Raw genomic sequence first — 27040 nt, 5'->3', positions numbered from 1 at the left:
GTGCTTAGCACAGTGTCTGGTATATGGAAAGTACTTAACAGTTTCTAGATGATGATGATGATGAAACTTAAAAACAAGATGCTATGAGAGAAAAGACAGTAAATTCATTTTGATGCACAGGCACAGGGGTGAGAGAAATGTTTATAATAGGTGAATTTTTTTTTTTTCGTAAAAGGCGAAAGATTTACACAATCTGAAGAGAAACCAGAGTTTTGGTTTGGGGTTTTTTTGGGGTTTTTTTGGTAACAATTTGATTGAGATGTAATTCACATACTATACAATTTACCCATTTAAAGTGTACAATTCAATAGTTTTTAGTATATTCATGGAATTGCACAACCATCACCATAATCAATTTTAGAATATTTTCATCACTCCCAATAAAAACCTGTACCCATTTCTCCCCAATCTCTCCTGACTCCTTCCCTGCACACACAAGCCCCAGGCAACTGCCTGTTTATTTCCTCTTTCTGTGGCTTTGCCTACTGCGGGCATCTCATGAAAATGGAATCATGTAATATGTGACCTTTGTTTCTGGCTTCTTTCACTTAGCATAATATTTTCAAGGTTCATCTGTGTTGTAGCATGTATCAGTAATGCATTCTTCTTTATGGCCAAATAACATTCCATTGCATAGAAGTGACACACATTTGAGTTTCCACTTTTTGGCAATTATGAATAATGCTGCTGCAAACTTTCATGTACATGTTTTTGTGTGGACATGTTTCCATTTCTCTGGAGTATAGACCTAGGAATAGAATTGCTAGGTTATATGGTAATTCTGTGTTTAACCTTTTGAGGACCTGCTTTTCCAGACTGTTTTCCATAGTGCTGCACCAGCAATGTACAAAGCTTCCAATTTCACCACATCCTTCCTGATATTTGTTATTATCTATCCTTTTTATTATAATACAGCCATCCGAGTAGGTGTAGAGTGGTATCTCACTGCGGTTTTCTGATTTGCCCTTCCTTATGGCTAATCATGTGGAGCAGTTTTTTCATGTGCTTATTGGCCATTTACGTATCTTCTTTGGAGACGTATCTTTTCAGATCCTTTGCCCATTTTCAATAGGATAATTTACCTTTTTTATTATTGGGTTTTATGACTTCTTTATACATTCCAGATACAAGTCCCTCATCAAATATTTGCTTTGCAAAATTTTTCTTCTATTCTCTGGGTTGTTTTTCGCTTTCTTGATAGTGTCCTTTGGAGCACAAGTTTTTCATTTTAATGATGTCCAATTGATCTTTCTTTTTAAAGTTTTAGCTCTTACATTTAGGTCTTTGATCCATATTGAGTTAGTGTCTGTATATGGTGTGAGGTAGAGGTACAACTTAATTCTTTTGCGTATGACTATCCAGTTGTCCCGGCACCATTTTTTGAAGAGACTGGTTTATTTTTGGACTCTTCTCTTCTCTTCTCTCGATCTATATGTATATCTTTATACCAGTACCATGCTGTCTTGAATGTAACTGAACTGGAACTGGGCCAAATTAGCTGGATCTGCAAATGCACAGTTTCTTTCTCTTTCCAGAGTGCTTTAGAGATTTTAAGGTGCTTTCAAATACATGATCTCACTCAAGTCTCGCAGCAACTCGGGGAGCAAATTGAAGCTCAGAAGGCTGAGTGGTGTATCTCTAGGTTCAACCAGAAACAGTGGCGGTTCCACGGCCCACCTGCGAAACTATCTTCTCTTGATCCAGTGCTTTCATTACCCAAGCCGGTCACCTGCTGGTTGTGTTCAGAAATTCGGGAAAAGGAAAAAGTATAGAAAAAAAAATTAGGGCCAAAAAGAGGGGAAGGGTGAAAACAGACTGATCATAAATGTTTAGCTCCTAACCAGCTTATGATAAATTCTTCCTTCTCCTGCTTGGACAAGAAATGGGATGTTCTGAGTAATCCAGGATTTTGCTTGGGTATTGCATTTTCAAAGAATGAGAACACAGTGAAATACTCTCAACACTAAAACCACATAGACTATAATTTACCTCTAATTTTGTTGTTGTTGTCATTCTGGGAGACTCTTTATTTTAGAGCAATGTTTCTTTAAGAGTGGTCCAAGGAAAACCTCAGCTATCAGCATCATCTGATAGAGGTGCTTGTTTTAAACAAAAGCAGTTTTCAGGGCCCCCATTCACCCTGTGCCTGCTGAAAAATCACTGGGTGATATTTTAAGCACATTAAGGTTTGGGAACCATTGTTTTTAGAGCAGTGGAAGTCAAATTGTGAATATCAATTAGCATTGCACTCAAGAGATGAAGACATTCTGCTTAAGTGAGAGTTCGGATAATACAGTAGATTAATGTACCTCATTTCCTTCAAATCTTTGCTAAAACATCCCCCTCCCTATGAGAACTTTTCTGATTTAAAATTGCATCTCCCCCTCTCCCCCATACCTCCCCCACGCCCTCTCCTTCTTCCTTCTCCACTGCACTTACCAACATCTGACATCTTACTAATTTATTTATTTATCTACTTATTTATTATCTGACTCCCATCTCTAGAAAGCAAGCTTCACAAAGGTAGGTGCTAGGAATATAGTGCTTAAGACAGTGTCTGCTGGGCAGCAGGTGTTCAATAAATATTTGTGGCAGGAATGAATATGCCAACTTGCATCTTAGTCCTTGGGCATTAAGTCATTTGCCCTCTTTCTTGAAGAGATTTTTAAAAAAGCTATAAAACAAATTATTCTTTAATTCTCTGAGTGATGGTCAGCATGTAGAGTACTAGACAGAAAGATCTGGAACCATATCCTCTAATCTCCTCATTCTGGAGTCTGGGCCAGTTGCTCTGAAGATCATTTTTCCTGAACACCGCTGAGATCCTCGGTCCTCGACAAGGATCATGCACTTACAGCTGCACTGTCCTGTGAAGCCTGGCCATGGGAAGACTCCTTGTCCCTAGTGCGAGTAAAGGGGACGGAAGCAGCAAGGCTGAGATAAGCCTGCAGTAGGAGGCAACTTCTGTGAGTCCACCTCCCACATTACTGTGCCTCAGACTGGGGGGGTGACAAGAATACACTTCCTCCTCCTGAGCGGGGACACCAATAAATGGATCCTATCTCAATCTACCACCCACATAGGTTTGGCTGGCTCTGGACGAAGGACCGTACCCATTTCCTACCCTCCAGGCCACCTGCCCAACAGCACCCGCACACCTCCAATGCCCATGGACACTTAGGGCTGTCCCCTCCCTCCACCTCGCCATTGGCTCCATTTTACACCCAAGGAACATGAGGTTCAGACCTAGGAAGAGTCAGTTCCCTAACACTGAAGGTGCTACCTGCTGACCTTCATCTGCATCTCTTCCAGGACACACCTGATGTCCCCGTTTATATTGAGATGGTGGGACATGCCTTGCGTGGGAAGCCCCCCAGCCCGAGGTCAGGGGAGTCTGAGAAACTGTGGGGCCGGTAGGAGGATAAAAACAGGAAAAAGCAAGTTGGCATGGTGCTACACACACAGAGTGGCAGGATATACCTGCTGAGTGTTCCCAGAAGGTCCAGAGGAAACCATTAACTTGAGTTTCTCACGTTCTGATACCTGTGGTGATTGGGGTGGGCGGAGGGCAAGTGTACTAAGACGGGGTGGGGGTGGGGAATGGCGCCCTTCCCGAGGTCAGTGCACACATTCGTAAAAGGTGACTGGAGAAAGGATGTCAAGGTGAGAGGCAATGGGACGTCATCAAGGGGTGTCACGGGGTCACACGGGGTAGATTTAACGTAGAGACGGGAGGGGAAAGAGTGGGAGGTGAGTTGGGAGGCAGAGGCTCGGGTGGCACTGAGAACCCCCCCCCCCAGCAGGGATGGGAATTTGGGGGAGGGAGGGCGTGGCTGGCTGCCTCAGCCCCCTGATTTGACTCTTTCTGGGCTGGGAAATTAAGGAGAGGATATGGATATGGCCAAATGGGGACAGGGAGGGCCGCCTCTGGCTTCCATAGTGATGCAGCATGGACTTGCTCACGGCTCCCCGGCTGGAAGGAGGGCGTTTTCGAGGTGGGGGAGCTGGCCGCCAAGAGCCTTGAGTGAACCTTCTCGGGGACCTCAGAGGCCCGTAAGATGGGGGCATGGGGAAGAATGAGGGGAATTGAAGGCGTTTGCCTTGTGAGCAGCATCTCAAATGGAGACGGAAGGAGAGAAGTAACTCCAAACGCAGTGGCTAGGCAGTTAGGTTTTTCCAGTCCGATGGGTGGGGCTTACGAGGGGGTCATCGGAGGGGGAAGGTGCACAGCTGGGCCACCGGACTCCTAAACTGGAGAAGGGAGTCTCTAGGGGGCACTGACCTCTCCCCCAGACTGGGTGGGGAGGGGGCGGTGAGCGGCTGGAACCGGCTTTACGGAACCCAGACAGGAGTCTTAAGCGGGGCTGACAAGAGCCAGGGAGTGGGGGGAAAAAAAGCACCAAAAAACAAAAACCCCAAAACAGTGGAGACTCCTCATAGCAGGGATGGGGGTGGTAGGAAACTGGGAACACAGGCTTGGGGCAGGGGGGCTTCTGTGGACGGAAGGGATTTAGGAGAGCTGAGGGAATTCTCATTTGGGACAGCAAGGGATAAAAAGTAATTGGGGGAACTGACACGGTTTCTACTGGGGTGCGGATGGAGGCTCCCCACTCGGGACGCGAGGCACAGAAAGGGTTCCCCAAGTTGGCTATGAGGGATATGGGACCCTGGGAGTGGACTGAGAGCCGTTGAGAGGGAACCCTAAATTAGGTTCCGAGGCAACTGGGGGCTCGGAGAGCGGCTTTTCGCTCCGACTGGGAGAATGGAGGGATCCTCACCCCGTGCACTGTGGGGGGCTTGGGAGATGCGGGTCTATCTCCCTCCCGACCCAGGGAGATTGAGGATCTTTTAGATTGGGGGTAGCGGGGGCCTGAGAGGAAGGACTGGGGGTCCCCGATCAGGAACCGAGCTACCTTGAAGGCACCGGGAAGCGCTTCGTTCCGGGAGGGCGTTCCCGCGGCCCGGCCCCCGCGGTGGGGTGGGTGGGGGGTGCGGCCGCGCCCAGGTCCCGGCCCGCATCGGGACTCGGGGTCTCTCTCACCCTCGGGGACCCGGGAGCCCAGCGAGAGCAGGGTCCAGGCGCCGCCGCCTCCGCGGGCGCCCGGACGCGCCGGCGAGCGCGGGGCTTTATGCGCGCAGGGCGGCGGGGGGAGGAGCCGGCAGGTCGGCCCCCGGCGGGCCCTCCCCTCGGCCGTCCCCGCCCGCCCGCCCGAGCGGGGTCGGGGGAGGGGGCAGCATGGCCTGTCCGTCCGGCCCCCTTCGCCGCGCACCTCATCTGCCCCGCGCCGAGCGCTGCCGCCGCCGCTGCCGCCGCTGCACTGCCCGCGCCGCCCGCGGCTCCCGATGGAGACTGACGCGCCCCAGCCCGGCCTCGCCTCCCCGGACTCGCCGCACGACCCCTGGTACGGCCCGGCCCGGCCCGGCCCGGCCTGCCCGGCCCGCGCCCGCCCCGGCCCCGCCAACATGGCCGATCCGGGTCGGGCCGGGCCTCCCCGGGGCCCGGGCCCGCGCCCCCTGCGCCCCGGCTCCCGGCGCTCACGCGGGCCCTTTGTGTCTCTCCTCCTCCCGCAGCAAGATGTTCATCGGGGGACTCAGTTGGCAGACTACGCAGGGTGAGCGAGCCCGGGAGCGCCCGCCGGCCCGGCAGGGCACCCCGGACCCCCCGGCGCCCCGGAACCGGACACCCCATCTCGGCCCTGCGCCCTACTGACCCCGGGCGCCTCTGCGCTCTCTTTCGCGCCCCGCCCGGGGACCCCGAGAGTGCAGGGCGATCACCAAGCGCGCACGGCCCTGCGGGTGGAGGGGTGGAGATGAGGGGTTCAGGGGGCATCGGGGGGAGGGCTGGGCCCCCGGGACCCGCCGGCGGCAGCGCCAACTCCGCTCGCACCTGCGGCTCAAACTTTTGTGAGGCGGCTCCCGGAGCGGCGGGAACCCGGCCGGAGCCGTCCCCCCTCCAGCCCAGCTCGGCCCTCAGCTTCCTGGGGCCCCCGTGGGCGCCAGGAGGCTCCACGGGAGCCGGGTGAGGGCTGGAGGTGGGGGGGACAGTGGAGAGCGCTCAGGCTGCTTGGTGCGGGGGCGGCGGGGCCGCGCCGGGGTCACCAGGGGCAAAGGACGGGGGAGGGGGGAAGGGCGCGGGGCCCGGGCTGGTCCGAAGGCGGGTGTGTGGTTACAGAAGGGCTGCGCGAATACTTCGGCCAGTTCGGGGAGGTGAAGGAGTGTCTGGTGATGCGGGACCCCCTGACCAAGAGATCCAGGTGAGCCCCTCACCCCCTCCTCCTGCTCCCGGCTCGCCCCCCTCCACCGCCACTCACTGCCTTGTAACCATCTGCCTCTCCCTCACTACGGCGCGCAGGGGTTTCGGCTTCGTCACTTTCATGGACCAGGCGGGGGTGGATAAAGTGCTGGCGCAATCGCGGCACGAGCTCGACTCCAAAACAGTGAGTGGCCCTCGGGGCTTCGGGGGTCCTTTGGGAGAGGGAGGCCGCCGGAGGAGAGGGTCAGGACTCTCCCCAGAGGACAGTTGGACGGGGTCCTTGAGGAAGAAGGGAGTTTTCTGAGTAGAAGGGCTGCCAGGCTCTGAAACTTTGTCACTAGAGTTGACGGCAGAGAACAAACCCAGGCCTGCCCTGAGATGCTACACCTCCCAAACCCTCCAGCGCTGAGGAGGGGAGAATCAGCTACCACCCCCTCCCCATACATGCTAATCTTAATGCCTCAGACAGGAGGTCGGGGTGGGGCTAGGTCCCTCCGGTAGCCCAAGTTGGGTGAGTCAGGGTTGCAGTGACCCACCCCGTGGCTTCCCCGAACTGCAACTAGTATTTGGCTCTGCGACACCCCCTCATTCCAGACCAATGGCCAAGCATCACTGAACCCCCTCACCACTCGCCCCTGATTTTTGGTCTATGAGCTCCTTGCTTTGTGTGGAAGACCCAGACCTGCTTTGCCCAGGAAGGGATTTATGAGAAGGGAGCTAGGTTGCCTGGAAAAACCCTTCTGAGGGCTAGATCTCAGCTGCTTGTTTGATATTCAAAGTCCTGGAACATTTTGCTGTTGTCCCACTGCTCCCTAGTGTCTTGAGTCCTGCAGGAGCGCTCTGGCCCAGGCCCCGGCTCAAGGGGAGAGGGAAAAGGAGAAAGTCATAGGAGGGGTTACTCTGTAATGGGGGTGACCTGTGAGCGGGGAGACCATCTGGCAAGGGACGGGGACAGGACAGGACAGTGTGATCTCTCTCCACACTCCCCCACTCTCCTCCAGCCCTGGGCCTCCCTGCTTGGGTCAGTCACTGGCTCCTGTTTACCTGCAACAATAGCTGGTTGTGCCTAAGAAATTGTTAAATTACCGCCTGTCCCCAGCTCCTGTTATCTCTGCCTAGTGGCTCCCACTCCTGCTCCCAGTAATGAGCAAACGAGGCCAGGCCTCAACTTCGCCGGCCCTGAAAGGATCTTCCTGGCTCAGACTGAGTGACCCAAGCTGGGAATGGAGAGACAGTGGCCTATTGTTTTTGGTGATTATCTGCCATCAAGCCGCCTGTTCTCCTACCATCCCCTGTCCTCAGAATGCACTGATGGCTTCTGCAGTGCTCAGGAAGCTGAGATTTAGGGGCTGGGACTGGGGCGTGGGGGGATGGAAGATTGATAAGGGGCCGAGAGAGGCGAGGAAGGAGGGTGAGCTGGGCATCCTTTTTGAGAACTGGGACTCAAGGGCAGGGGCCTTGTGCTTGGCATTCTCTGGCCTGGGTTAGAGGTGGTGGGAGGGAGGTTTATGAGGGGGAGTCTATTTTAGATTCTGACTTTCACCTTTTATTTATTTGTTGGGTTTTATTTATGTTGCCAGCTGTGAGTCAGAATGGAGGCGGGGCCTGTCAGGGATGCCGTGTCTGTAGGTCTGCGGGACGCAGCTTGGGTACCATCTCCCCATTGCGGTCTGCGCGAGGGGACTGTGAGCCATGCCCTGGTGGCCAGGGAGGCTGCTTCCAGGAGATCTAGAAGGACGAGCATGTCAGTAGATGTACAAAATCACACCTTCAGGCAGGGAAAATGGATAGCTGTGATTTTCTCTGGGGCTGAGTGGGACTTCGGGAGAGAGGAGGCACTGCCCCAGCGCAGATTTTGGAGCTTCCTTCTCTGTGGGCAAATTCCAGTGAGGGAGACTGGTGGAAGCTGGTCCCTGGTTTGTGCTGTTCAAGCAGAGAGGAGCCAGAAGCCAGTCGCCTAGAACGAGGCTGATTTTTGAACGGAAGGAACTTTGGGAAAAGATAGATCTTGCCTGCGATTGGCTGGTGAACTTCTGAGTGGTGTCCACCCATGCGGGTGCCAAGAAACTCTGGAATGACTGACTTCCTAGGCTCTGCGTTGGTCAGAATGTCTCATGCCCTGCCTTTGGCCGTTTCTAAGTACAGGTAGAATACCCAGGAATACCCAGGTGCATGCTGCTTTTTCCCTCTGGTTGTTCATAGCCAAGGGCAAAGGTGGCCCACTGGTAATAGCACCTTTGTTTGTGCAATGAAGGGCAGTTCACAAAGGACCGCTTTCACCCACCTTATCTCATTTGATTTCCCCCAGCTGCCCCTGGGAAAAGTGGGTGTGATTGTCCCCACTTTGCAGATGAGGGAACTGAGGCTCAGAGGGGCCAGGCAACTTCCCAAGATCACAGGCTTGGCCAGGGGCCCAGATTTTCTGAGTCCAAGTCCCATGCCCTCGCACGTCACCAAAGCCTGGACTCTGCTTCACCCCAAGCCTAGCTGCATTCTCAGGAAGCTGTTTGTTTGCACCCTCAAGGAGAACTGTTAGATGCCGATAATATCGGGGGAACAACTGAGTTCATTGCGGGGTGGTTTATAAACTCTTATCTTGAAGCAAAGAGTTTCCATTTGCAAGACTTCAGAAGTCTGAATTTGCATGCCTCACCTAGACAAGTATCTGTGTGAAGTCAGTTAAGCTGGCAAGGTCCTGGATATACCTGGTGCTTAAAGGAATAAGACTTTGTTTACTTTTGGGGGTTCTCACTGTAAGCTAGACACCATGCCAAGTGCTTTGTAAGCATTATTTAATATAATCTGCAGGTGACCCTTGGAGGTGGACGTTATTGTTCGCCCCTTTTGCAGGTGAGCTTGACCCTGAGGCTCAGAGAGGCTAAGTAACGTGCCTAAGGTCTCACAGCTGGGAAGCAGCCTAAGTGGGATTCGAACCCAGTAGCCTGGCTCTTGGGCCCAAGTGCTTAACCACTACACTTTCCTGCTAGAGGCTGGGGTGGTTTCTCTCACTCCTGTGTCCTGGGACGAGGGAGGTCTGCAGGGCTGAAGGCTATGCGGTGACCCATCTGAAGTGTGATAACCAAGGCCTCTTCTCTTTCAGATTGATCCCAAGGTGGCCTTTCCTCGGCGAGCACAGCCTAAGGTAGGTGTGTCTCTGTCTGGGAGGAGCTCCGTTACAGAGGGCAGGGATATTCCCAACATCCTTTCCATGAAAGATGCTTCTGGAACTTCTGTATGGACTGGGATAGGGGGAGGGAGAATTTTTAATATCCTTGCTCTGTGGGTTGAAGACACCGTGTGTCCTCTTTCCATCTGTGCCCTGCAGTAGAGCAGGGAGGGGGCTGCATGTGTTGGGAGAAGGGGAACCCCTCAGGGGACTCATTGTTCTGTATTTGAAGCCAGTATGGTTTGGGCCCTGAGTCGAATTCTGACCTCAGAGATCACAGCCTCTGTGCCCAGTGCCTCTGGGGTCAAATCCAGGACAGACTTAACCCCTGAGGCTCAGTTAGGGTTGGGCCAGGGAGCGCCCTCTGACCCCAGTCACTCTGCTACCCCTTGAGTGTGATGTATTGGGCTTGGGGAAGGGGGAGGGACTGTGGAGTCCGTCACCTGTTGTCTTTCAACTTGGGTGACTGTGGCTGCCCTCCCAAGTGCTCTCCTCCCCTGGTGCTCTGGCGAATTTTTCTGGGTGTGCAGAAAACAGAGTTCCGAGCAATTGAACTATGTAGCACTCAAAATTTTGGTCCAGAGTAGCGGCCTGAGATTCTATTCCAGGCCCTAAGACAAGTAGCCAGATCTTAATTTTTAAGGAGTTGAATGTAGGGGAAAGACAGGAAGGCTGCCTACAGAACAGAGAGCAGGACCCCTGTGTCTGCTGACTTATCAGGTGTCCAAGGACCAGGTCCCTCTCCAGGAGACCTTAGTTTCCTTAGATGCTTTAGGATTTTGAGCCATGGTGCACAGCTCCTGCCACAGCGAAGGGAAAGGGACATTTTTTAAAAAAGATTTTATTTATTTTTAGAGAGAGGTGAAAGGAGAAAGAGAAACATCAATGTGAGAGAGAAAAACATTTGATCAGTTGCCTCTTGTATGTGCCTTGTCTGGGGACCACACCTGCAACCCAGGCATGTGCCCCGACTGGGACTTGAACTGGCAACCCTTCACTTTGCAGGGTGATGCTGAGACACATGGTCAGGGCAAGGGACAGCTTTTAAGAGACCCTCTAGAAGGGTCCAGCAGAGGGCCTGAAAGCAATTACAGAGCAGGTATTCGAAGGAAGCCGCACCAGGGAGCACATGGTCGGAATTGGGTTAATTCCATTAAGCAGTTTGGTGACAGAAGGTGCTTTAGTGTTAGGATGGGGCTGGGAATTGCCGTGGATTAGCCATGCGCTCCTGGGGTAATTAGGACCATGTGTTCTTCCTAAAACAGGGCTGGGGCCACAGGGCTGCCAAAGGTTGGGTTGGGAAGAGGTTGATGAGGAAAATGTCGGCATGGAGTTCAGGGGGACCCTGTGATGGGCCTTGGCCTCTCCCAGGGGGAAACATGTGGGGTCTTTAAGATAGGCTGTACGTCTGGGTCACTAAACCACCCCCTTCTCTCTGGTGGTCTTTAGGGAAGGAATTTTCCCCACACAGACCCTGGGGAGGGAGGCAGGAGGCGGGCACACTGGAGCCGGCCAGGGTGTGGGGTGCACAGCTGCCTGTGACAGGCCTAGAGGCGGGGGTCTGAGGGGGAGCTAGGTGGGGGGGGCTTCCGAGTAGCTGGGGCCACAGAGAGCTTGTCAGCTGGCACCCTGGCAGGAGGGCTCGAGCCCCTGCTGGTGGCAGTAGGCCACAGGACTCAGATGCCCACTTTCTCATTCTCTCCCCCTAACAGATGGTGACTCGAACGAAGAAGATCTTCGTGGGGGGGCTCTCAGTGAACACCACGGTGGAGGACGTGAAGCAATATTTTGAGCAGTTCGGGAAGGTAGGTCAAATCCAGGGGGCTTGCCGGGGGCGTGAAAGGCCTGTAGGGTTGGTCAGTGGTGGACAGAGTCCAGCCGGGTCATTCCAGTCCCTGCAAAAGGTGAAAGAGGGGTGGGTCCTGGTGTGGGTGAGGCCAGGCCAACCCACCGTTCAGGCTCCTGGCCTATCTATGGGCCTCACACTCTGGACACATCCCCAGGGACAGAAGCCACACAGTAGCTGTCTCTGTTGTTGCCCTTCGCCTGTGTTTTTCTCTTGCTTATCTTCATTCTCCCAAGGGAGGCTGCTCTCCTGTAGCCAGTTCAATCCAGTCCCCCCCTGGGCCTCCTGGGAGTTTGCACCTGTCCAGGCCATGGGCGGTTGCACCTTCCCCCACTCCTTCCTGGTGAGGATGATAAGGAGGCAATAAATAGGACTCCCAATTGCACTCAGCACCCTGCTTGCACAGGTGGGAGCTTGTGGCAGGAGCTGGGGGGCGGCGCTGATCCCCCACCTATTGGGGGGAGGGCTGAAGATCAAGCCCAAAGGATTGGCTCTCAACTCTGGGGTATACCCAGCTTTAGTTTCTGGGCTGTTTATGAAGTAGGAGATATGGCGACATCAGACAATAGGGTGTCCCCAGAAAGGTGAGCAATGTCAACGTCAAGGTTCCATGGCAAAATGGCAAAGAGGAGACCAAATTTTAATGTGAGGGTGAAATGGGACTGCTCTGCTTAGTGCTGAGGTCCCTGATCTATTCCTCCGTGAGACAGCTAGAGGCTGGGTCTCTACTTTCCCATCAAGGTATTTTTAGTTCCCTGTTAGGCAAAGGGCAAAGGAGGTGGCTTGGGAAATGGGATGCGAGTTGGCGACTGAGTGGGTTTCCAGCCCCTTGTCTCTAGGGTAGAAGGGGAGAGGCTGGGAGGTCCCCTGGCCAGGGGATGCCGGCAGCGTGGGGCCAGAGGCCGAGGCTCAGGCGCCTCCATAGGGACCCGGGTCCAGGACAGAGGGCAGGTCGGCGGCCTGGGCCCCAGAGGGAAGGACGCTCCTGGGAAGCAGCAGGCCCCGCTCTCTCCGGCGGGGTGTCTTTGTGTCTGAGCGCCGAGCATTAGAGCTCGCACTAATCTGATCCAGCAGCTGTGATTGGAGGCCGCCTGCCCCCGGGGCCGGCGTTGCCATGGCAACCGGGCCCCAGGAGAAGCCGTCAGCGGCCGCGTCTTTTGTTCGGGCCTAAATCGGCGTTGGCATGTGAAACCGGCCCGGGGAGGCCAGGGGGAGACGGAGAATAGGCTGCCAGGGAGCGAGGGGGACAGCCGGGAATGCCAAGGGCCCTGCGGCGGGGGGCCCCCCGCCCGGATCGGGGGGGCCGCCGCCGAGGGGGGAACAATGGTCAGCCGCCATGGCTGCCACTCAGGCTTAGAGGCCGCCGAACTTGGCGGCTCCCACTGGTCAGCAGGCCCCGGCCGCCTCCCCTCCCCCAGCCCAAGCCCCCCTGCCCTTGGGTTCCCATGGAGACCAAAGCCTATTAAGGACACCGGGCTGGGAGCCTTCCTCCCCTCAGCTGGCCCCAGGAGGGGACACTGGTGGGGGTCCCCTGGGCCCCCAGGGACTTTCCTTGCTCCCTACCCCGGCCTCCACCTCACTGCCCTACTAGGGATCTGTCCGGCCAGAGCCCAGGTTGAAGGGTCTGGGGGGTCAGGGATGGTAGATTGGGTAGATTGGAAGATTGGGTAGAGGAAGGCCGAAAGGGCTGTGGATTTGGACTGAAATCAGTTTGTGGGCCAGGACGGAACTCAGAGCTATAGTATTAGGGAGGAAGCTGGTTCTAGTTCATTCATTCATTCATTCATTCATCCAAAACATAATTATTGAGCACGAATCAAGGTGCTCCGTAAGTTGGTCATGGTGATGGCTGACACAGGCACTGGCCTAATGAGACCTTCAAAGGCAGTGAGTAGTGCTGGGCTGCTCTGTCCAGCCTTGCCCCCTCCCCCATGTGACGGTGGGCAAGTCCCTCCATAAGAAGGTAATAATAGTTATTATTTATTAAGCATTTACTGAATCCCAGGTACTGTGAGTTCAGAGTCTTACATCCACTACGTCACTTAACTCCTCCCCGTAAGACATTCTGACACCCTTTTGACTGATGAGCAGCGAGAGTCCCGGGGACACAGCCACTTGCCCAGGATGACGCATCTGCAAATGCAGGACCTAGGGTTTCAATTGGAAGCCCGTGCTTTTATCGCAGCCCTTCTTTATGGGTTTCTCTTCTCCATTAGCTAAAAGGAGCGGGGGAAGATGTGATGAGCCTGAAGGGTCTTTCTAGTTTGGGCAGTCAAGCAGATTGAGGACTGCGACTTCTTCCAGTGGGTCCCTAAGGCTGGCAGGAGGGTGGCATGCCCCTGCAGGGCCCCAGGGCAGGACGCTTCTTGGGGAGGGAGATGCCATTTCCTTCTCAGAGGTTCCAAGGCCCAGCTGCCTCCCCGCTCAGAGGGGTCTTGCTTCTCCCAGGGGGAGTCAGAGGCCCTGTTCAGCCTGGCGCCTGTAGAGTCGGAGGACCACCCTGTACAGGGACTGCCCTCTCCTTCGAGGAGGCGGATGACAGGCCTGGAAGCAGAGTGAAGGAGAGTGGGGGAGAGGCTCTGCCCCATGGCTTCAGGAAGTTTTCCTTGGTCCCTTGGGTGTCTGACCGTTTGTGGGAGGGTCAGCAGCTGGAGTGCGGTGGAGGGGTATCAGAGGCAGCCCTTGATTTCCACCAAGGATGAATCAGACCTTAGCTTAACCCCAGGAGTTAGCTGACATTGGCTGAAGAATTAAGAGGGCCAGGAGGATGCACCAGATGTAGGCAAGGGGAGGGAGGTGGAACTGTGGGAGGGAAGCTGAGGCCTTTGGCTGTCCATGTATCCAAGGGGGTGCCTTGAGGGAGTAGCAAGAAGAGAAGCCTGGGGTCCAAGGGAGGAGGGATAGTGTAGACCCTCCCCTTTCCTCAGCCCATTCCCTCCCCCAGTTGGTGGGAGGCAAGCAGCCCAAGCACTGAACTCTGCTTGCTTTAATTACAGCCTCTAGCAAAAGGAAACCTCAATTAGAGGAAAAGATCTGTACCAGGAGAGGGGAGTTGAGACTGGCTGGAGTGGCTGCTGTCCTCCTGGCCTTTTGCAAAAAGGGAAGAGGCTTTCGCTTCCCCATCTCAGGTCTTGATCTCCTATTTCCTCCTCTACCGCTCATTCAGTGCCTCCTCCTCACCCACTTGACCTAGGATTTGCTGTGTGACCTTGGGCAGGTGACTTCACCTCTCTGAGCCCATTTCCTGATCTACAAAATGAGGATCTTGCCATGCAGGGATTGTGAAGGGGATGATGGGGCAAAGTGCCAGGCACGTATTTGGTGCTTAATGTTTGCAGGCTGATCCACTGAGAATCTGGTGGTTAGAAGGGGGCTGTTGTGGCATCCAGTTGAAGTTGCAGATGGAAAATTGTCCCTAGCACAGGGAGCAGGTTCAAGATAAAGGCTGGGCTGGGCATTAGAGGGGAGAGTGTGTGGAAGCCCCTGCTCCTGGGTTGTGGTGGGTCCCCTGGCATCTGGTGGGTCCTCCAACAACAAAATGGCTCTGTTTCAGGTGGATGACGCCATGCTGATGTTTGACAAAACCACCAACCGGCACCGAGGTGCGTGTGGCCCCCTCCCCCTCCCTAGGCCAGGCTGGGGGCCTGTGGTCAGCCAGGGGGCTACAGGTCACAGCTGCCCTTTCATCTCTCCTCCTGACATCCTATCCCTGAGGATCTGCATCCTCTCCAGGGCCTGGCCTTACAGAAGGCTTTTGTCCCACCGTTTCCTGTGCTAGAAACTTGCAGAATTGCAGACACCCGAGAGGAGCAGAGGAGCAGACTCTCCCCAACTGAGCCCTCCACCCCCACCCGGCCCCACGTCTGCCCAGCCAGTGTCTGTGCTGGGGCTTACCTTGTCCTGGTAACCAGAGCTCAGGCCAGGCCGCCCCAGGGTCAGGCTGACTTGCTGACTCAAAGCCCCAGGCAGTCTGCTCCCGCCACTGCCCTCCACCCCCACCTGCAGGCCAAGCCCAGCCCCCAGCCCCCTTGCCCCTGAACCTGTGAGCATCTGGGCCACAGTGTTTGCACAGCCTAGTTGTTTTTCTCCCAGAGGCCTTGCCTTCTGAGAATCCCATTCCAGTCCCTGGGGCACACCCGGGAGGAGGCAGGGCTAGATCTCAAATTGCTTCAGGCCTTTGGGCCTTTTAACCTGTTCTGGGAGTTGAGTATGTGCTGTCCCATGTGTGAATATCTGCATGCGAGGGTGTCAGTATCTGAATATTTTATGTGTTATCTGTTGTATCATGGTGACTGTATACATGTATGTAGGGGTCTTTATGTTTTTGGGAGCACCAGGGAATGTGTGTGTTATATATAGGTACCTCTGTGTATGTGTGTCTACCGATATGAGTGCAACTGTGTACAAACATGTTTGGGTTGTACACGTTTGTGTAAGTTTAAATAAGTGTTTGTGTGTGTGCTTCCCTCTTTGGAAAGCATCTAAGGAAGAGAAAGGGCACATTGAGTGAAATTTCATCATAGCTTTGCCACTTTCTAACTTGCTGTGTGATCTTGAGCAAGTCACTTTACTTTCCTGGCCTTGGTTTCCACATTTGTGATTTGGATCTAGAAACCCTGTCTCAGAAGGTAGTTGAGAGGTTCCTGGACTGTGTGTGTGGGCAGAGCCTTTCCTTAACTCTCAGACACTCCCCTACAAGAGAGGAGTGGTGGTACTGGTATGGCACATGGCTGGTTTTTGACCATGGGCCCAGGTCTGACCCTGCGTTTGCCCTGCAGGATTCGGATTTGTCACATTTGAGAGCGAAGACATCGTGGAGAAAGTGTGTGAAATCCATTTCCATGAAATCAACAACAAAATGGTGAGCTGGCGCTGGATGGGTGGAGGTGCAGAGAGAGACTGAGGTTCCTCGCTGTGCCAGCCGGGGGCGCTCAGGTTCTGGAGGCAGGCAGAGGGGCCTCCCGTCAGTGGGGTAGAGCCAGTTCGCCCACGCCCTGAAGATCTGGATAGCAGGGCGGTGTCCTGTGGAGGTTAAAAGCCATGGGTTGGGAGAAAAAATCGTGGGTTGAAATCCTCACTTTACTTCTTGCTGGCTTAGTCATTGGGCAGGTAATTTCTCCTTCTCTGAGCCTCAGTTTCCTCATCTGTAAAATGAGAGTGACAATAGTAGCTTCATCATTGGGTTGGTGTAAGCATTCATGAAGTGTTGCCTGCAAAGCCATTTAGGCAGCGCCTACCTGGCACATAGTGAGTGCTCTGTAGATAGTAACTATGAAATTAGCAATAAAAAAGGCCTGCCAGGGAACAGGAGGGTTGGTGACCCTAGGACTGACTGTAGGAGGAACTGACCGCCACGTCTCCTTGCAGGTGGAATGTAAGAAAGCTCAGCCAAAAGAGGTGATGTCGCCGACGGGCTCGGCCCGGGGGAGGTCTCGAGTCATGCCCTACGGAATGGACGCCTTTATGCTGGGCATTGGCATGCTGGGTATGTGCCAGGCCTGCACCCGCAGCTTCTTCCTGCCCAGAACTGCTCCCAGGGACTGCGTGGGTGTTGTATGTCCCCTGTGGTCAGCCCTCCTGTCTGAGTCATTGGGTGGGAGTGGGGACCTAGGATCTCAGGTCTGGCAGGCCTACCAAAGGTAGGGCAGTTTTGTTGTGGGGTACTGCCCTCTGGCGGTTGCCAGAAGAATAGTCCCCCTACTCATTAATTGGTCCTGTCCGTCCATCCATTCATCCATCCAGTAAATAGTTATTGAGCAACTATAAAGACCAGGCACTGTGCCAAGAAGTACAACAGTGACTCTCCTTGGGCCTTTACGGTCTGGCAGGGAAAACAAATAATTAAGAACATAAATAGGTTTAGGATGGAAAAGTGCAAGGTGCCAAGGGAGCATGGGGTCATAGGGAACTTGACCAAGACTTGAAGAAGCAAGAAAAGACGATACATTTAAGCTGAGTGTGTGGATTGAGTAGGAGCTAGTTAGTTATGGAAAGTCAGGGGAAGAAGAAAGGGAAAAGTGTATCAGGCAGAGGGAACAGCATTTACAAAAACCCAAAGGCAGAAAGGTATATGGAAGCAAAAAGAAGGCTGCTGCTTGTCCATGCAACTAACACTGATTGAGCAGCCTCTGAGAGGCTCCTGGGGTTCCCCATCCAGTGGGAGACAAGGGCAAATTGTCAATGTCACCACAGAGGGACTGGAGGCTGTGGGAGCCCCAAGGAGGAACCTAAACCCAGCTGGGTGCCGGGCAGGCCCCCTGGAAGAGGTGACGGCTGCCACAAGCCTTGGAAGTTGAGCAGGATCAGCAACACTTGGGGCCTGCAACTGAGGATGGGAAATGTGAGCTGGGCCCCAGGAAGCTCTCAGTCTCCCTGTAGAGACAAGATGTGCAGAGAGAGAGAGAGAGAGAACTAGTTAGTTTAAGGGGGTCTTTATGCTGGGGGTGGGGGAGGGGCGCTCTGGGAATTCAGAGGAGGGGGGCATAGTGTAGGCTAGAGGGTCAGGATTGGGATCGCAGATAGGGTGGATGAGGACAGCATTCTCCAAGTGGCTCAAGATCTTCTCTTGAAGTTTTGGGGGGTTTCTGGACTTTTTATTTGGGAGTAATTTCAAACTTGTAGAAGAGTTGAAAAAATACAGTAGCACACAGAAAATCCATATACCCCTTAGCAGGTTCACCTGCTGTTAACATTATACTTCACTTGCTTTAATATATTCTCTTCCTGTATATATATATTACATATACATATGTACATAACATACGATACACTTGTGATTTTTCCCTGAATCATTGGAGGGGAAATTACATGCATTATGGCATCTCCTAAGATTAGGGATATTTTTTTCATGAAACAACATGATAATTGTCAACTTTATATATTTATATTGATATAATATTTTAAACTAATCTATTTCTGAATTTATCAGTTGACCCAGTAATGTTCTTTATAGCGCATCTTTACCCCCTAGAACAAGATCCAGGCTAGAATCGGTCTTGCATTTAGGTGCCCTGCCTCCATAGTCTTCTTTGATCTGGAGCATTGAAGAAGTTTTCTTTCAAGGTGATTCATTTGTCACCCCCATTTAAAGAGTGAAAAAAAAGAGAAAGCCTTTAACTGGGAGAATGGCAGTTAAGCAACGTGGAGCCAGTCAGATCTGAATTTGAATCCCATTTACACCGATTTTACCCACTATACAATTTTTATTTCACAGTTGTAAATACTTATCAGATGTATACTCAGTCACAGGCACCATGCCGGTGCTGAAGATACAGAAATAAAAGATGGGGAAAACAGAAAATCAGCACTTAAAAAAATCCTGACATAAGTTCAGAGAATGACCCTCGGGGCCATGAGAGGGAGAAACCGGGGTGATGCGATAAGTATTGTAACTAATGGGTGGACTCCGGTGAGATGACCTCTCTGAGGAGGTGGCATTTGAGCTGAGGCTTGCACAGTGAAAAAGCCTCTGTCATGCCCTGGGTGGTATGGCTCGGCTGGAGAATCATCCCATAACTAAAAGGCTGTGGGTTCGATTCCCAGCTGGAGCACATGCCTAGGTTGTAGGTCCAATTCCCAGTCCAAATGCATATGATCCCAGGTCTGGACACGCATGTGATCCTGTGTCCCAGCGGGTGCGTACGGGAGGCAACCAGTCGGTGCTTCTCCCTTGCCTCGGTGTTTCTCTCTCCCTTCCTCTCCTCACCCCACCCCACTAAAAGCAGTTAAAAAATGTCCTGTGGTGAAGACTAAAAAAACATATATTTAAAAACAATAAAAGAAGGACCCAGTCATGTGAAAACCTGGGGGCCAAGTGTTCCAGGCAGAGGGAACAGCGTACACAAAGGCCCTGAGGTGGAAAGGAGCTTGATGAACTGGAGAAACGGCAGGGAGGTTGGCGTGGCTGGAGCAGAGTGCCCGGGGGCTGAGTATAGATGAGGATGGGACGGAGGCCGGAGCCAGCGCATGAAGAGCCTTGGCAAGGGTTTGGGTTATTTTTAGCCAATAAGTGTCACCTCTCTGAGCTGCAGTTTTCTGATCTGTAAAATAGGTCTTTTAATAGTACACATGGGAGGTGTTTGGTACATGTGACTAATGGCTACTCGTGAGACGAGGCGGGGAGGGAAATGAGTAGCTCAGGGTTTCCTGCTGATCAGGGTCCGAGCCATAGGTGCGGCATCTGACTTCAGCCCCCTTGCCCCGCCAGGTTACCCCGGTTTCCAAGCCACTACCTATGCCAGCCGGAGTTACACAGGCCTTGCCCCTGGCTACACCTACCAGTTCCCCGGTAAGTCCTGCTCGCTGTCTCTCTGCTGCCACCATGTCCCGGGTTCCCAGGCAGCCTGACTCCTCAGGGTGGTGTCTGGGGGTGCATGGCTGAGGCGGGGGTGGGGGTCTGCCTGCTGGAGGCTTGGAAGGAAGGGCATGTCTGAGGAAGGAGCGCCTCTCCCCACCCATTCTCTCTTCACCCCTCCCCAGAAGCTGGGGGCAGGAGCTCCGGCGTGGCCCCGCATGGCACCGGTCTCTCCCAGGCGGACCTCTCTGCCCTGCCTTTCTGTCCCCACCCCACTCCAGGGTTGCCACTTCCACCAAAGAGGGCACTGGGCTTGTGATGGAGGGCGCATTGGTTGTGTCTTTCTGGACACACATATAGTGACCATGTGCCACACTGAGCCTTTCAAGGCTGGCAGGACCCCATGAGACCCCAAATACTGAAAAACAATTTAAAAGCATGCCGATCACCACTCTCATTTGTAATTCAAAATTAAAATAACACTACGCCTTCAAGTAAGTGGCAGGGAGCCCAACAAAGTTCTGAACTCTCCCGTGATGACTATTCATGTTGTTTTCCTTGAAATATCAAATATCAAATTTTTTGCAAGCCGCCTTCTTCCTTTTTTTTTTTTTTTTTTTTTTTGATCTTATTTTTTAGAGGGTCCCTAAGCACGTGCATCACTTGCCTCTCGGGCTGCCCAGCGTGGAATCCTGTGTGCACATTATGTTGTCCAATCCTGACAACAATCTCATGGGGGAGGGCTGCTGACCCCAGTTTGTAGGTGAGGAAGCGGGCTCACTGGGGAGAAGTGACTTGCTAAAATGACTCAACTAGAAAGTGCTGGAGCTGGGAACCCAGCCCGAGCCTGACCTGCTCTAGGGTCATCATTTTTCACCAAAGCTCCTCCTTCCCCCCGCAAAAAAATAGAAGAGGAGGATTCTGGGAGATGTTTTGGTGCAATCTCAAGCCTTCTAAGAAACAGCAGGAATGCTAGCTCCAGCTTTGCCCGTGCCCAGGGTATAGGTGGCAACTCTGCTTGCTCTTTCTGTCTCTATGTTTCTGCATCTTCTCCCCTACCCTTGCCTGCTGGGGACCATGCTCTCCCCATCCCCAGCTCTTGGCTCCTGTGCATGGCCTGTCCCCCTACCCAGTGTCCCTGTGGGTGCATTTGTCCTCCCTGGGCCATGCCTGAGGGCCCCCCCCTGTATCTTCCTAAGCTGTTTTACGTTTCATTTTAGAATTCCGTGTAGAGCGGACCCCTCTCCCGAGCGCCCCAGTCCTCCCCGAGCTTACAGGTCAGTCGCTCGGATTTCATACACCTCGCAGGCCACATGGGGAGAAAGAAAGGACTCAGGGACCTTCCCCGGGGGAGAGTTAGTGGGACCCTTTTCCCCTGCCCACCAGCCCTCCAGCTGTGGGGATACAGCAGACTCCGCCTGGGCACTGGCCAGTCTGGAGCAACATGGCCCTGAGGGTGGGGCATAGGGCCAAGCCGGGCAGATGGAGGCAAAGCCACTCATTCATCCATTTGGCAAATATTTATCTAGCGCCTCCCATGTGCCACGCACCATGTAGGCTCTGGGACCCAGTGGTGAAGAAGCCCGGGCCTCAAACTCAAAGCAAGGGGGCCAGGTGGGGACATCGGCAAACTGGAGTGGGCGTGCCGGCCCCATGCCAGGCCTGACCCTTGCCAGGAGGGGGTGCAAACCCAGTATGTTCAGATCTCATTTTCCAAGAGATGCCAGAAACCCGGCTTTTGTTTTCAAATGAATTTTCCAGTTATTTTCAAATGTTGGCAACAAACTCCAAGGTTTTAAACCACTGCGAGCTAAATGAGACCTATTTGAGGGCCGAATCCAGCTCTCTGGCCGCCCATTTGGGACTTCTGGGCAAGTGCGATGAGGGTGCTTAGCCACTGAAGTCATTTCTCAAACTGGAGCTTTCACTCGGGCCAGTCAGCTCAGCTGTGGGCTGGGGCCAAGGCCACGGGGAGGGGAAAGGCGTGTACAGATGAGGTGGGCTGCAAGGGGTTTCTCTGTTCAACCTGCTTCTCCCCTACCCCATCCCCAGACTCTTCCCCCCAACCTGGCCGTGCGTGGAGGATGGATGCTGCTTTAAGTGAGACCTTCCTTCCAAGGGGTGCTCAGGGCTCCCTCAAAGTAGAGAAGGGGGAAGAGAAAAATGGGGTAAAGAAAGGGGATGGAGCAGAGAGCCCTGGGGGGCGGGTGATAGAGGCTTTTCCCTGAGTAGAGTGGGGGTTTGACCAGCAATGGGGGAGACAGCCTGGGGGTCTTTACTGCTCATTGGAGAACTCTGTGTTGAGGACCTGCTGTGTGGGACACTGCCAGGCCATGCTGTCAACAGAACTTGCAGGCTAGGGAGGGAAACAAATACTTACTATAGAAATGAGTAATCCTTTACAGTTGTAATAGGCACTTGCTTGGACACTGGCTTTGCTTTGTGGAAATGCCTCAAGGTGCCTAAAAGCAGACCTCAGCATCCAGCCCCTGCCTTTAGAGAATGGAGGAAAGAAATGTTCCCCCTGCTGAGGTCGTGGCAGGGAGCTCTATCCCGGAGACCAAGGGTCCGAACTTTTCCCTTGCCTTCAGGAGATGTGGGTGTTTCTCTTACTTGTTTAATAGTTACGTATGAGATCGGATGCCATTCCAAGCAGTAGAGATACAGCAGTGAGTGAGACAGAGAAGGTCCCTGCTCTCCTAGAGCTGATATTCTAGTGGAGGGAGAGAGCAGTAAACAAGTAAACAAGATACTTTCAGAGGGTGAGAAATTTCAGGAGGAAAATAAAACAGAGATGTGGTGCGGCGCTGGAGTTGGAGGCAGGGAAATGCCTTAATGAGAGTGGTCGGGGAAGGCTTCTCAGAGGAGGTGGCATCTGAGTGAGAAGAAGCCAGATGTATGAAGCTCTTCAGCAAAGCTCTACTGTGCAGGAGCTGCTCTGTCCTCTGCTCTAGATGTTAATCTTCAGCCTAGTGGCCATGCCATGGATATTCAGGGCCTTTTCTGGTATCCTTAGTGCAGGTCCAGTTCAGGGTCAGGGTGACTCAAACAGCCCCAAGGGCCACGACTAGGGATGGGAGGCCGATGTTCCTGAGGGCTAATGCCAACTCTGCAGACCCTGGTTCTGGGCTGAGCTATAGCCTCTCAGGAGATGCAGTGGCAGAGCCAAACAGTAGGGGGCACTCAGCCCCCCAGCCCCAGGCTCAAGCCAACCCGTTATTTAAGCAGAGGATTCCTTCTTTTAGTTCAGGGGCCGTTTACTAATCACCTATAGTGTACCAGGCAGGAAGCTAGGCGCTGTGGGGGTGGGGGTGGAGGTAGAAAGCAAACAAGGGAATAGCAAGATCCCTGTGCCTAAAGAGGGGATCAGAGAAAGGGGGCTGAGGAGATTTGGGAGAGGGAGTGGTCACCTCTGGCTGGCCGGTGGTCAGCGGGGTGCCGCTGAGGCAGGGCCCTGGGTGCACAGTTCATTGAGGACATGCTCTCAGGAGAAAGGGAGCGAGGGAAGCAGACCAGGCAGCAGAAGGAGGAAAGCAGAACTGTGGCCCCGGCCACCGCCTGGCTTCCGCCAGATCCCTCAAGGAGCTCTGGAGCCTAACTGCACCCCAGAGTCGGTTGCCTTGGGACAAAGCACCTTGGGGGCTTTTTGGACCCATGTCAGTCACTAACTCCAGTCGACTGGGGTTGGGAAGAAGGACGTGACCTCTCGGTACCCCTGGGCTGGGTGGCTGCTGCTGAGCAGGAGGCAGCTGCGGGCAATGCTCAGAGCAGCTCAGGGCGAGAGGCCCCACCCTCCCCTCCATGAGTTTGGGTTGTTCAGGTGTGTCCCGTGAGTCCAGGGGGAAACAGACTGAGCCAAGCGCTGGGCAGCCATTCTCTCTCCTACCGGTCTCCTTTCCTTCCACGGGTCAGGGCATGGATGGCGGCCTGAGAGTTCTTTCTGCCTTGGCCCTGGGGCTGCACTGACCGCTCTGCGGTGGGGTAAGGCCCTGCTCAGAGAGCCTCTGTCATCCACCTCTGCCCCCTTACCTGCCCTGCTGACGTGCCCATACCTTTCATTTCAGCCATTCCTCTCACCGCTTACGGACCAATGGCAGCAGCGGCAGCAGCGGCAGCTGTGGTTCGAGGGACAGGTGAGGCCTTCTGGGTGTAGGAAGTGAGGAAGAGGGTGCAGAGAAGTTTATTGGGGAGAGGAGGTAGCCACCACCACCCCTTGTCAGCGGGACTTCCGATTCATTCGCTCAATAAGTGTAAACCGAGCACCTGGTGAGCCAGCCAGGAAGGAGACTGGCGTAGTCTCCGCCCTCCAGAGCTTAAAGGCTGGAGGGGGCATCGAGCATTAAAAAGGCAATAATCCTGGAGGATGATACAGCTCCCCTGGGGGAAGTCAGGTACCAGGGGATCCCCAGCAGAGCTTACAGGCCTCTGGGGAAGGCAACCGGGAGGACTTCACTTTCAATTTGAAAGCCAAGGAAAAGCATTTCTAGCAGAGGGAATCGCATGTGCAAAGGCTTGGCAGCCAGTTCACATGGGTGGAGTGCAGGAGTGAGGTGTGGGGAGAAGGAGGAGGTGGCAGCAGGTCCTGAGGAGACACCAAACACTTTAAGCGGTGGAGGGACGTGGATTTTAGAAAATGGCAGACAGGTGCAGGGTGGGGTAGGGTTTAAAGGGACTCAGGAGCGGGGCCTGGAGATCAGCAAAGAGGCTGCTCAGTGGTCAGACAGGAGATAGCGGGGGCCTGGGCCAGGGCTCGGGCTGGTGGGGTGGATGGACTTGGAGGCGGGCCCCCAGGCCCTGACGGGATGAGGGCGAGGGCGGCGTGAAGGTCAGGGTGGGCAGGACAGCTTTGAAGGCTCCAGGGTTATCACCGTCTTCTTTCTGGGTTGCCAGGCTCTCACCCCTGGACGATGGCTCCCCCTCCAGGTTCGACTCCCAGCCGCACAGGGGGCTTCCTGGGGACCACCAGCCCCGGTCCCATGGCTGAGCTCTATGGGGCAGCCAACCAGGACTCGGGGGTCAGCAGTTACATCAGCGCTGCCAGCCCCGCCCCCAGCACCGGCTTTGGCCACAGTCTTGGGGTGAGTGGCCGGTCCTGGAGGACCCCCGAAGTTGGAGGAAGGAAAGGCCTTCTCTGTCTGAAGGACAGGGGGAAGCAAGGGGCAATGAATGGAGAGTGTCACCAAGGGGGAGGACAGGGGTCCTCATTCACTGAGTGGGCATGTCATGATTGTCCTCCATGTGCTGGGCACTAGGTGGGCTCTGGGGGTATTGTGCAAATGAGGCCCACCATCTCTGTTCCCACGGAAGCTGGATTCTAGTTCGGGGAGGGGGGTCCTAATTTTAACAAGGGTGCTGGTGATAGGCAGGTCCCCAGCCCTGCCCTGGAGAATCTCACAGTGGGTCCACAGTGGGAGTCGTAAGGACAGGACCAGAGAAGGGTCCGTGCCTCGCCCCAGGTTTCCCACAGGAGAAAAGGAGCCCCCGGGCTTTCTCTGCTTCCCCCCGGAAGCTAAGAGTCAATTCTTTCCTTCCCAGGGCCCCTTGATTGCCACAGCTTTCACCAATGGGTACCACTGAAGCAGGAGACAGGTGGCAGGAGGTGAGGAGGCGGGCCTTGGGGTGGGGATGACCCTGGGGAGGCTGCTACTGGGAGCCCAGTCTGGGACACAGAACCTGCCCCTGCCTTCGCGGAACCCACTGTTCAGGGAGGGGACAGACACTCACACCAGCAATGGTCAATGAATATGAAAGGTGCTCAACCTACTGCATGCACCAAACAAACAACACTGTAAATGAAAACACTAAGGCAGCATGTTCTGCCTCTCGGGCAAAAAATTTTTAAAGGTTGCTAACACCCGGCATTGGTAAGAGTGTAGGAGATAGGCTCAGGGTTTCCAAATGCCAGCTGGGCAGCGTTTATCCAGATTTTCAACATTCACCCCCTTGACCCAATGATTCCCCTTCTAGACATTTATTAAGAGAGTGTATGCATATAATGGAATATTACATGGCTGTTAAAGCAGAATAGTGTGGACACGCATACATACACACAGAGAGGCGGACCCTGTACACATAGTCATCACACAGTGTAGAGCCAGACAGTGGGGTACCCTGTGACCCCAGGGACCTTTCGTTTTTTTATTCATTCATTCGAACAACTATTTGTTGAGCAGTATTCCAGGAAAGGGGGATGTATAAGACAAAAGTTCCTCGTTCATTCTACAGACAAAGATCAAGTGAGGTCATTGTAAATTGTGCGTGAGGGGCCTACCTCGGGGCGGGGGGTGGTGGTCGGAGAAGGCGTCCCTGAGAAGGTGCCATTTGAATAAATCCAGTCATTTAAAATCTAGGGAAAGAGCTTTTCAAACTGGGAACCGAAAGTGCGAAGCATAAGAACAAAGCTCACCTAGGAGGAGATGAGGGAAAGAGGCCTATATCCGGAGGACACCTGTGTTCTGGGGGTCCCAAGGAGTGGGGGGGGGGGGGGGGCAGAGGGTTAGGGGACCGGACGCCTCCGGGGCACCCACGACCTCCTGCTGTGTTGCAGCGCCCCAGCCTGCAGCTGACTGAGGACCACAAGTGAGCCAGCGAGGGGGCGGGGACACCTCAGCCGCAGCCGCCGCCCCTTCCCCCGCAGCGACTCGGACCGCTACTGCCCGCCCCCACTTCCGGGGCCCCGGCCCCTGCCCTGCTGCCCCTGGACAACGTCTGGCTCCCCTACTAATCTCCCCCCTTTTCCGCCCCGGCCCCCTCCCCGACCTGCCCGCTTTTATTTATTTTGGATTAGCCAGTTGCCCCCGCCCTGCTCCCCCGTCCTTCCCTCTCCGGGCCTGCGCCCCTCCTCTCTGCCGCGCCCCATAGGACCCACCCCAGAAGGCTTTTGTCTTTGTGCATAGCTAGAGTGAGGGCGGAGGGGGCCTGCTACGGGCTGCAGCCCGAACCTGGGTTTTTTACTCTGATTTCCCCTCCTTTTCTCTTTCCCTTTTTTTTTTTTTTTTAAGAAACTTTTTAAAGCTATTTCTAGGTTTGTGAATGTGAAGCCCCAGGCCACAGGGGGCAAGGGGCCAGGTGCCCCCCCCCCCACCAGCTGAGAACAAAATGTCTATGTGGGTGTGGGCCCCTGGCCACCTCCCTCCGGCCCTGGAGAGGAGGACAGGGCTGCGTGGCCCAGGCCGAGCCCCTGGAACCGTCCCGTCCTGTATCATATGTAAATACTGTGAGGTGAAGCCTCCACCCTCTCTAAGGCCCCTTGGGGGTGAAGGTGTCGCCTGTCCCCAGCAGGCAAAGGTCTCCTTCCCGCCGTTTCTGTCCCCTCCTCAGACACCGTTACTGTAAGCTTGCAGGCCTCGTCTGTGGCCAAGGCAGGCCCGCTCTCTCAGGCCCTAGGGGTCAAGGCCTTGGGCCTGCTCACCCCAAAAACCCAGTGTAGGGGCAAGGGGCGAGGGAAGAGAAGGGCTCGCCCGGAGCCGCTGCTGGAAAGGA

The 27040-nt window shown here is 54.3% G+C and overlaps 1 protein-coding gene across 1 annotated transcript; it reads left to right on the top strand.

The window, feature by feature from the left end:
• Positions 1–5343: 5343 nt before the first annotated feature.
• On the top strand, positions 5344–26211 carry MSI1 (musashi RNA binding protein 1). The gene is made up of 15 exons (XM_054594426.1): positions 5344–5402; positions 5572–5612; positions 6173–6254; positions 6353–6437; positions 9354–9395; positions 11132–11224; positions 14819–14867; positions 16044–16126; positions 16633–16750; positions 19472–19552; positions 20779–20835; positions 23623–23691; positions 24482–24636; positions 25094–25157; positions 26106–26211. Exons 1-14 carry the CDS (start codon positions 5344–5346, stop codon positions 25133–25135), a joined length of 1056 nt encoding a protein of 351 aa, XP_054450401.1. The 3' UTR covers positions 25136–25157; positions 26106–26211.
• The last annotated feature ends 829 nt before the right edge of the window (positions 26212–27040 follow it).

The sequence above is a fragment of the Pteronotus mesoamericanus genome, unplaced genomic scaffold (assembly GCF_021234165.1).
Source record: "Pteronotus mesoamericanus isolate MK-2021 breed Mesoamerican mustached bat unplaced genomic scaffold, CSHL_Meso_final scaffold_507, whole genome shotgun sequence".
NCBI lineage: Eukaryota > Metazoa > Chordata > Mammalia > Chiroptera > Mormoopidae > Pteronotus > Pteronotus mesoamericanus.
The sequence above is the reverse complement of the archived record's forward strand: the minus strand, read 5'-3'. Positions and strand labels throughout refer to the sequence as shown.

What these genes read in the sequence shown, in the direction of transcription:
- MSI1 (XM_054594426.1), top strand. Translation starts at nt 5,344, where the DNA reads ATGGAGACTGACGCGCCCCAGCCCGGCCTCGCCTCCCCGGACTCGCCG. An exon ending in CAGTTGGCAGACTACGCAGG is followed by an intron (nt 5,613 to 6,172) that starts GTGAGCGAGCCC and finishes GTGTGGTTACAG; the next exon opens with AAGGGCTGCGCGAATACTTC. An exon ending in CCCCTGACCAAGAGATCCAG is followed by an intron (nt 6,255 to 6,352) that starts GTGAGCCCCTCA and finishes TACGGCGCGCAG; the next exon opens with GGGTTTCGGCTTCGTCACTT.